Source organism: Psittacula echo (genome assembly GCF_963264785.1).
Source record: "Psittacula echo genome assembly, chromosome: 13".
NCBI classification, from domain to species: Eukaryota; Metazoa; Chordata; class Aves; order Psittaciformes; family Psittacidae; genus Psittacula; species Psittacula echo.
The window spans coordinates 13,301,930-13,311,430 of record NC_137749.1 but is presented as its reverse complement, the minus strand read 5'-3'; the positions used below and the strand labels follow the sequence as shown (position 1 = coordinate 13,311,430).

The following is a 9,501-nucleotide window of genomic DNA, read 5'->3' as shown; positions in this document are numbered from 1 at the left end:
GGTCCTGAGTCTCCTGGGGACAGAGGGGTGAATTTCCCACAGCATGGAGCACCATGCAGATGGAGATTGCCTTTCCATCTTCTCCCTTTTCTTTCTGAGTCTTGTGGACAGGACAGCTAGGGGTGCTATCATGTTAAAATGGTTTTCTGGAGGGTGAAGGAAAGATGTATGGAGAGGAGAAAAGTAGGCTGGGATGGGGTAGGAAGCAGGTAGTAATTGCGGTCTGAATCGTTAGGACAATGGCACAGAGAGCTGAGCCAGTGGTGCCACTGGGTTTTGGGGCTTGGGAATGTCACACGGGTTAGTGCCATTCCCAGATCTCCTCCAGCAAGGGCTGTGGGCAGTAGCCTCCTGCGAGAGGTTTGTTCTCCTTCACAGGGCAATGTCTTGGTGTGCTGCTGCTTGTGAGAGGGGCTGAAGAGCTGCTCAGGGCCCTTCACCGCCAACGTGTGTTCCCAGGGGCAGGGGAAGGACAACGGATGGTGCCCCATCCTCTTGGGATCCATGCTGACACATGGGGCTGGTGAGGACACAGTACAGCGTAACCTGACAGCCCCCAGAGCTGAGGCCATGCAGAGAGCGTGGCCTCTGTGCCAAACTCTGCCAGTTTGTCACCAGCCTTTAGAGCAAAACCAGAGGCCCCAAGACCTGCACACCAGCCATGGAGAGCTGCTCCCTCTGCGGCTCTGCTGCTGTGTGCAGGAGGGTGAGGGGAGGAAAGGACTGCTGGGGGCTGGAGGAGAGCCCTGGGGCTCTTCTGATCCCTCCAAGGCCACCTTCACGTTCACACTGGGTTGCTCAGGGTATTGTTCTGACCCTCGGAGCAGGTTTTGAGCATCCCTGAAGGATGTCACAGCTCCATGGGCCCTACCTACCTGGCTTGTGGCTCTTCCCCAACATCAGGAGCCAGGGCCTGCCTGTGTAGGCAGGGGTGGAGTGGTGCATTCCTTATGCCTCTCTCCTACCCTGCTCCTGTCAGCTGGAGAGGGCTGGGCATGAAGACACCTTAGATGAATTGCTGCCCCAGAGCTCAAGGGTGAGCCCCAGGGTCCTCCTGACACTGCTGAGGTTGCAGCCTGGGGCCATCTCTCCTTTCTCCTTTATTTATTTTTCAAAGAAGCAGGTATTTTGTTTGCTCTGGGGCAGGTGGAGGCTGGGAATGAACTGGTTCCTTTCCTGTTTCTATTTGGCTTTAAACCAATAAACCACACTGACTTGCTACCTGCTGCCTGAGCCTGCTGTGCTTCCAGAGCTGTCTTGAACCCATTGCCTCGTCTCTTGAATGCAGTTTCCTCCTCCCTGGTGCCTGTGGGAGGCTGACGTGTCCCTGCCAGGGCCTGAGCCTCGTCTGGCAGCGAGAGAGATGCTGATGAGCACTCACCTCTGCACCAGACCTGCTGCTACCCTGCACCCCCCTGGGCTCGCAGCCCATCCCATCTCTCCTTTGGGGGGGGGGGGGGGGTCCTGTGTCTCCCCTCTATCCCCTTTTCTCTCTTCCCACCCTCCTGCATCCCACGGAATGGGGAAAGTCAAAGGGTTTGGGTGGGCACTGGGTTCCTTCAGGGCATCCTGAGGTGAGGAAAACCCCTGGCGCAAGTGCAGGGCACGGAGGGCACTACCTGGCCTTCTCCTGGGGCATAGTCACAGCACAGCCACGGGTTTCCCGTGCCACCAACCCACAACAGAGCTGCCCCCATCCACATCCCAGGGGGATCCCATCCGCGCCGGACCCCAGGCAGTGGAGGGGGGGGGGGGGGGGGGGGGGCGCTGTTAACTCTGGAACCTAACGACAGCGGGAAGGCTCAGGGACCCGGGGGAGCCGCGCCGCCGCCGCTGCCTCCCTCCGCGCCGCGCCCGCCCTTATAAGCGGCGGCGGAGCGCCGCCTCCGGCACGGCCCGGCTCGGCCCGGCATGGGCTCCGCGCACTCCGTGCCCGCCGAGATGCGGGAGCTGGCGGACAGGACCGGCTGTGAGTACGGACCCCGGGTGCCCGGAGCAGAGCGGCCCCGGGGCGGGAGCACCTTGGCAGGGCCCTGCCCGCTGCTTCCCCCCCACCCCAAACAGCGGAGCCCTACGGAGGGGACAAGGGGTGTCCGCGGGGGGGGTACAGGCCGTGTCACCGGGGGGGGGATGCGACATCGCACCGGGGGATGGAGGCGGTGGGGGGGTGAAAGGTAGGGGTGTATCCATGTACACGGGGTGCTGGCTTGTCACCGGGGCTGGGGGGTGCAGCCATGTCACCCCCGTGCCGCACCGCTGCCGGCAGGGACATGGAGGGTGCACATGGGTGAGCCCCAGCGCTGCACTGCCCACCCCCGGCACTGCTGCAGGGAGCTGGGTGTCCCCCCTCCCGCGCTGCTCTGCCCCAGAGCCCCCGGTCCCCCTGCGCTGCTCCCGGCGCTGATGCGGTGCTAATGCTCGGTGGTGCGGGGAAAGAACCAGCGGGCGGGGGGGGGTGCAGGAAGGATGTGGCCTAAGGCTGCGAGCAGGGGGTGGTGGAGGTGAATGTCATCACTCCAGGATGCCCCAGACGTGGCCAGCTCTGGGCACAAGGATCGGGATACTCCCGCCTGGCTCCTCCGGCTCCTGCCGTACCGAGAGCGGGTGGTGATGGAGGGAGGAAGCAGCACTGCCCATGGGCAAAGGATGTGCCGGGGCTGAGAGGGGCCGTCAGCTCCCCCCAGCCCTGCCCCTGCTGATCCTATGGTCACATCTTCCTCCCCTCTCCTCCTCCTCCCGTGAGGGCTGAGCACGGCAGCACCCCTTGAGCTGACCTCAGCCCTCCCTGCAGGAGCCGGGGGCGCCCGCGGGATGCGAGCAGCAGCTCAGAGTGGGAGAGAAACTGCCCCATCCCTGGCAGTGTTCAAGGCCAGGTTGGACACAGGGGCTTGGAGCAAGCTGCTCCAGTGGAAGGGGTCCCTGCCCGTGGCAGGGGTTGGAGCTGGAGAAGCTTTAAGGGTCCCTTCAACCCACTCTGATCCTATGAGGTTTCCGGCAGGGCAAGCGGCACCTCGGGCACAGGCAGCGCTGCCCAAGGCCTTCCTGCAGCACCTGCCCATGGGAGGCACCTTCCCACCTCTTTTGTCCCTGTGAATCCACCCGGAGAAGGGTTCACAAAGGCACCACCCATCGAAACCAGAGGCCGGGAGGGGATGGAAGTGAGGGGCACGGTGACCCCCATGGCCAGGGTGCATTCCTGGCAGCGTTCACAGGGCTCCCTCCCACTGTGGCTGCTGCTATCGAAACCTGAGGAATGCACGCTCCTGACAGGTTGCTGCTGGGGTACGGCCTCGGGGAGGGGGATCCCAGCCACCCTTGGTCCCTTGGGAGCTGCAGCGAAGGGACAGGGCTCCCTGTGGGTCCCCAGATGTGCCCATGGAGCGTTCCATTGCCTTCCTCCCAGTGCTTTCCACCCCAAAAGCTGCAGGGGACACCCATGGCAGCTTGGGGCTGGTGGGGCCAGTTCCCATCCCTGCTTGATGATGGAGCTGCAGCAGAGGCATCTCCCCTCTCCTGAAGCGGCCCTTCCTGGGACAATACGATCTTTGCCTGCACCCCAGATGGTCTTGCAAGGCAAAACCCAGCACAGCGCAGGGCTGAGCCCCTCCAGCCCATCTCTTCCCCTTTGCTGAAGCAGCAGAAACCACCGCAGGCTGGGAAAGAGCAAACCCAACACCTTCAGTTTAAATGCCCTATTTCCCCTTATAGCATAAGCTGCGGGGCTTGGGCACGGGCCTGCAGCATCCGAGTGCTGGGGCTGTTTCTCAGGGATGCAGCAGCCTCCGGTGCCCTTGAGCCGCTGCTGCTGGCAGCAAAGCCGCTGCCCTTTGTGCAGGTGCAGCTTTATCTCTGGAAAGCAGCCGAGCGCTGCTGCCCTTCGCAGGACAGTGCAGTCCTCAGGGACCTGCCCGCACCGCAGCCCCGCGCTGCAGCTCGGCTGTGAGAGGAGGACCCGGGTGTGGGGATGCAAATCCCTCCTCTCCGCCTTGCAGATGGGGACCGTGAGCATCCAACCGGTGACCCTGGGTTTTTGTCATGTCCTTGTCTGGGATGCTTGAGAGATCAAAGGGTTTGGTGTGCAACCAAGGGGCAGATGCTGAAGGCCTGGTGGCCCAGCTGCTCCCATGGTGATGGTGATGTTGTCGAGGCAGGAAGCGAAAGGTCACTTCTCCATGGCCAAAATTGGAAAGCAAAGTGCAGAGAAAGTTTCCATGTGGATGCAGGCAGCAGCAGAGCAGCACGCAGACAGGGATTAGGGGAGAAAAAACACCATAAGGGTGAACTGGTGCCTGTGCAGCCTGGGATCGCTGCCTCAGAGCCAGAGGGTTTGGGGGGGACCTCCAAAGCCTATTGAGGGGGGGCTTAAATGGCCTCATCCTGCAAAGCAGAGCGGGCACAGGGCCGCAGCGACAAGCACAGATGGGTTTTCCAGTCCATTAACAGAGGTCTGGAAGGGCTCAGCCTTCCTGATCAATACGGGTTCTATTTCAAGACCGAGAAACAGGAGTCAGAAACAGAGCAAAGGACATTAAACGTAATGAAAGAGAAGGGAGCCAGCCAGCCCCGAGCTCCTCACCGACCCGTTGGCCTTCAGCCACAGCAGTTGACGGTTTGCAGCCCCTCAGTTGTACTTTGGGATGCTTTTCTCTTGCTCCATGGCACTGGGAAGGGCTGATGATCAGTTGCCTGGCTCCAGCCAGAGCTGCTGCAAGCCTATGGGTCCAGTTGGTGCCTGGATAGACTCCATCCGCTCCTACAAACAAAGCTGGGAGCTGCTTGCCTGGCTCCTGGGAACGGCCACTGTCAATATTTGCACAAGAGTCGGGCTCTGCGTGTTCCGGGGCTTTGCAGAGCTTGGTTATGGCCTGTAGAGAATAGCTGGGACTACGTAACATACCCTGAGTCACGGGAGTGAGGAGGAGGAAGGATGCTGCTGAGCCTCGCGCTGTAACCTCGGTGCTGTGGGTCCCTAAGGAGGGCTGCTGGCGCCCCAGTTTCAGCCCTAAGGTGATGCTCTGGGGTGCAGCCACGCTGCCCAGGGGCTGGGGCCTCCCTGCAGGACTCAGCACCCACCTCTGTGGATTGTGGTTTCCACATGTCCCGGCTCCCTCCAAGCAGCCGTAACGGCTGTTTCAAAGCTGGGCTTTGCTTTTTGGGTGCCAAATCATCTCCTCTGTGTTCAACCTTCCCCCTGCTGCTGTCAGCTTTGATCACTCCTTTTTATCAGTGTTATCTGTTTGAAAGGTGGGTCTGCTACTGAAGACCTAAACAGGGAGGTGGGATCCTGCCATGCAGCCCCCAGGGAGTTTCCTAGGATCATGGAATCCCGGCCTGGTTTGGGTTGAAGGAACCTTAAAGCTCATCCAGGGACACTTTCCACGCGACCATGTTGCTCAAACCCCCATAGGGCTACATAGAGCCACCAAAGGGAAACAGGGACAGGGACGTATGTGCCAAGAGGCGTCCAAGCCCCTGCCCTGCTGCTGGGGGAGATGCAGGAGCCTTTTGCCTATTGCTGGTGGGCTTTGGTGGTGTCCCCAGGGCACAACCTCTGTGGCAGGTTTTGGTGCCCACCCCATGTCCCTGGGCAGGACATGGGTGCTGCAGATGGGTCCCCGGGTGCTGCCCTGTGCCCAAGGATGCTCACCCCCAACCATCACCTCTCTCTTTTCCCTCCACAGTCACCTCTGAGCAGATCGAGCACCTGCACCGGCGCTTCAAGCAGCTGAGCCAGGACCAGCTCACAATCCGGTACAGCGCTTCCCGGGGCTGGGAATGGTGCCTGGGGGGAATGCCCGGCTCCCCAGGCTCTGAGCCTGGTGTCCTGACCCCGTCATCCCATGGCTGTGCTGAGCTGGTTCTCTGCAGTGTGGCATTAATGACATGAGGAGATGGGATAGCGAGTGGTGACCCAGGAGCAGGGCTGCTCCAGCCAAGTCATAGAATCACAGAATCCCAGCCTGGTTTGGGTTGGAAGGGACCTTAAAGCTCCTCCAGCTCCAACCCCTGCCACGGGCAGGGACCCCTTCCACTGGAGCAGCTTGCTCCAAGCCCCTGTGTCCAACCTGGCCTTGAACACTGCCAGGGATGGGGCAGCCACAGCTTCTCTGGGCACCCTGGGCCAGCGCCTCAGCACCCTCACAGGGAAGAGCTTCTGCCTTAGATCCAACCTGAAGCTCCGCTGTGTTCTTTTTAACCCATTACCCCACAGCTCTGAACCCGGTTTTGGGGAGGGCAGTGACCAGTCCCTGCACAGCAGGGTTTGCAGTCTCCCTTTTCCCCCTCCTTGACGCCTGTGCGGGCTCCTGTGCTCCAAAGCCACAACTCCACCTCCTTGGGAAAGCTCTGGCACTTCCCATCGGTGTCACCAGCCCAGCTGCCCTCTGCTTCCCCACCACCCACAGATCAGTTCTTGGCTCTTTGCTTCAGAGGAGCCCAACAGCAAAGCACCAGCGCAGGCTCAGCCCGGTGTCTGTGCGGCACAACCCGGGCGGCAGCCCGGGTGCAGTGGGGTGGTGCGGGGCAGAGGGAGCCGAGGGGAGGGTGCGCAGCAGAAGCTCCTTCTCTTGCCTTATGGAGCCTCATCTGGGACGTTATTCCTGGGAAAACTCTCTGAAAACCATGCGGGCATTTGCAGGCCGAGCCATGCAGAGCCCCAGCATCAGCTCCGTGCTGCTGTGTCCGAGTGTCCCAAAGAGCCACTGCAGTGGGACAAACCTCCAGCAAGCACAGATGGATGCAGTATGGAAGCAGCGTGGCCTGTTCTCAGCCTGAGCTGGGGCAACAAGGGGGTTTCATGTCAAACCTCTTTATACTCAATGATTGCTTTGAGAGGATGGGCTCACAGTGGCAGCATCTCCCTCCCCCTCAGCTCCCTCCCACTTCCCTGTTTCCTTTTTGCAGCAAGGAGAATTTTGACAGCATTCCTGATCTGGAATTCAACCCAATAAGGGGGAAAATCGTCCATGCCTTTTTTGACAAGAGGTAAGAACAGCCCCAGCATTGGTTTATCCTCCACAAGGATGCGACTGGGCAAAGATCTCCTTAAAGGGTGGGATGGAGCCAGGATGGGAATTACAGCCATTGAGATGAGTCTTGGGGATAAAAGAGCCCTGAAGCTTTGCCAAGGGATGCGCTGGGCTCTGTGGTGAGCAGAGGGGGGTTCTGGCTGTCACCAGCAGCGCTGCTCTTGGCAGGAACCTGCGGCAGGAGTCGGATGGGCTGGTGGATGAGATAAACTTCGAGGACTTCCTGACCATCATGTCCTACTTCAGACCCATCGAGATGAACATGGACGAGGAGCAGCTCGACCGCTTCCGGAAAGAGAAGCTCAAATGTGAGGCTTGCCCAAAGCCCAGGGCTGGGGCGGATGGATGGAGGGATGGAGAGATGGGTGGAGGGAGGGATGGGTGGATGGATGATGGATGGATGGAGGGATGGATGATGGATGGATGGAGGGATAAATGGAGGGATGGAGGGAGGGAAGGATGGATGGATGGATGGATGATGGATGGATGGAGGGATAAATGGAGGGATAAATGGAGGGATGGATGGAGGGAGGGACAGATGGATGGATGATGGATGGATGGATGGATGATGGATGGATGGAAGGATGGAGAGATGCATGGAGGGAGGGATGGGTGGAGGGATGGATGGATGATGGATGGAGAGATGGATGGAGAGAGGGACAGATGGATGGATGATGGATGGATGGATGGATGGATGGATGGAGAGATGGATGGAGGGAGGGATGGGTGGAGGGAAGGATGGATGATGGATGGATGGATGGATGGAGGGAGGGAGGGATGGATGATGGATGGATGGATGGATGGATGGATGATGGATAGAGGATGGAGGGATGGATGGATGGATGTATGGATGAATGGATGGAGGATGGATGGATGGATGGATGGATGGATGGATGGATGGACGGATGGAGGGATAGATGGATGGAGGGAGCGATGAGTGGATGGATGGAGGGATGGAGGGAGGGATGGGTGGATGGATGGATGGATGGATGGATGGATGGAAGGATGGATGGTGAGAAGGCACTCTCTGACCTCGTCTTGCTCCTCTTGTCCCTCCCAGTCCTCTTCCACATGTACGACTCAGACCATGATGGGAAGATCACGCTGCAGGAGTACAGAAATGTAACGTATGGTCCCTCCCACCCCATCACCACCGAATCCCCAGCCCCAGCTTTGACCTCCTGCCTTGTAGGTGGTGGAGGAGCTGCTGTCGGGGAACCCCCACCTGGAGAAGGAGTCGGCCCGCTCCATTGCTGATGGGGCCATGATGGAGGCAGCCAGCATCTGTGTGGGACAAATGGTGGGAGCTGTTTCCTTGCTCTATCTTGGCACAGAGGCACCGAGATGGCATCGAAATGGGGCTGGGAAATGTCCTTTCTGGCTGGGCATCTCCCCTGTCCCCAGGGCCATAAGCAAACAGCCCCACAAAGCATCACCCTCAGTGCTTGGGGCTTTAACACTTGTTTAAAAGGCAGCTCCGCGCAGCCATGGTGCTTCTGGGAACCAATTTGGGGCTGGCCATAGGGCACGGTGTGGGGCCAGCACTGTGCACCTATGGGAGACTTGTCCCATCCCCTGGTCACCCAGTGCCCCATTGGCCCTATAGGGCAGCCGTAACCTTTTCTCTCTCGCTGCCCATAGGGACCAGACCAGGTCTATGAGGGCATCACCTTCGAAGACTTCCTTAAGGTTGGTGGCACCTCCATTTGTGTCCCCAGGATGAGGGTGCCAGGGGGTTGTGGGGATCCCCCCCACCCCGCTCACCCTCTTCCCCTTGCAGATGTGGCAGGGGATCGACATCGAAACCAAGATGCACGTCCGCTTCCTCAACGTGGACACCATCGCACACTGCTACTGACCCTGCCTCCTCCTGGCACCCGGAGGAGGAGCAGGAGGAAGAGGACAAGGACAAGGAGGAGGAAGATGAAGAGGACTCTGCAGCATCTCCATGCTCCTGGCACCAAGCGCTATGTCCCGCCTGCCTGTGCCGTTGTGGGGCTGCCCTCTGCTCTCTAGAAACATAAGAGGCTTTTATCTGTAATAAAATGTATTTCTCTTTTTACTCCTTGCTGAGAAATACTCCATCCATCCCTCCATCCATCCATCATCCATCCATCCACCATCCATCCATCATCCATCCATCCACCATCCATCCCTCCATCCATCCATCCATCCATCCATCCCTCCATCCCTCCATCCATCCCTCCATCCTTCCCTCCATCCATCCTCCATCTATCTAACCATCCATCCATCCTTCCATCCATCCATCCCTGCATCCATCCCTCCATCCATTCTCCATCCATCCATCCATCCTCCATCCATCCCTCCCTCCCTCCATCCCTCCATCCATCCTCCATCCATCCATCCATCCTCCATCTATCTAACCATCCATCCATCCATCCTTCCATCCATCCATCCCTCCATCCATCCTCCATCCATCCATCCATCCATCCATCCCTCCATCCATCCACCA

General features: G+C 59.4%; 1 protein-coding gene across 2 annotated transcripts; it reads left to right on the top strand.

The window, feature by feature from the left end:
• Nucleotides 1-1,904: 1,904 nt before the first annotated feature.
• On the top strand, nucleotides 1,905-9,011 carry TESC (tescalcin). 2 transcript variants are annotated; one of them, XM_080628875.1, is made up of 8 exons: nucleotides 1,905-1,969; nucleotides 5,682-5,751; nucleotides 6,904-6,984; nucleotides 7,197-7,336; nucleotides 8,089-8,150; nucleotides 8,221-8,328; nucleotides 8,670-8,717; nucleotides 8,809-9,011. In XM_080628875.1, the coding sequence occupies exons 1-8, from the start codon at nucleotides 1,912-1,914 to the stop codon at nucleotides 8,884-8,886; spliced, it is 645 nt and encodes a 214-aa protein (XP_080485001.1). In that variant the 5' UTR covers nucleotides 1,905-1,911; the 3' UTR covers nucleotides 8,887-9,011. The 2 variants fall into 2 exon arrangements, with proteins under 2 accessions (XP_080485001.1, XP_080485000.1); XM_080628874.1 differs by lacking the exons at nucleotides 8,670-8,717; nucleotides 8,809-9,011 and having other exon boundaries at nucleotides 8,221-8,650.
• Nucleotides 9,012-9,501: the final 490 nt, after the last annotated feature.

What these genes read in the sequence shown, in the direction of transcription:
- TESC (XM_080628874.1), top strand. Translation starts at nt 1,912, where the DNA reads ATGGGCTCCGCGCACTCCGTGCCCGCCGAGATGCGGGAGCTGGCGGAC. An exon ending in CAGGACCAGCTCACAATCCG is followed by an intron (nt 5,752 to 6,903) that starts GTACAGCGCTTC and finishes TCCTTTTTGCAG; the next exon opens with CAAGGAGAATTTTGACAGCA. An exon ending in CCGGAAAGAGAAGCTCAAAT is followed by an intron (nt 7,337 to 8,088) that starts GTGAGGCTTGCC and finishes TGTCCCTCCCAG; the next exon opens with TCCTCTTCCACATGTACGAC.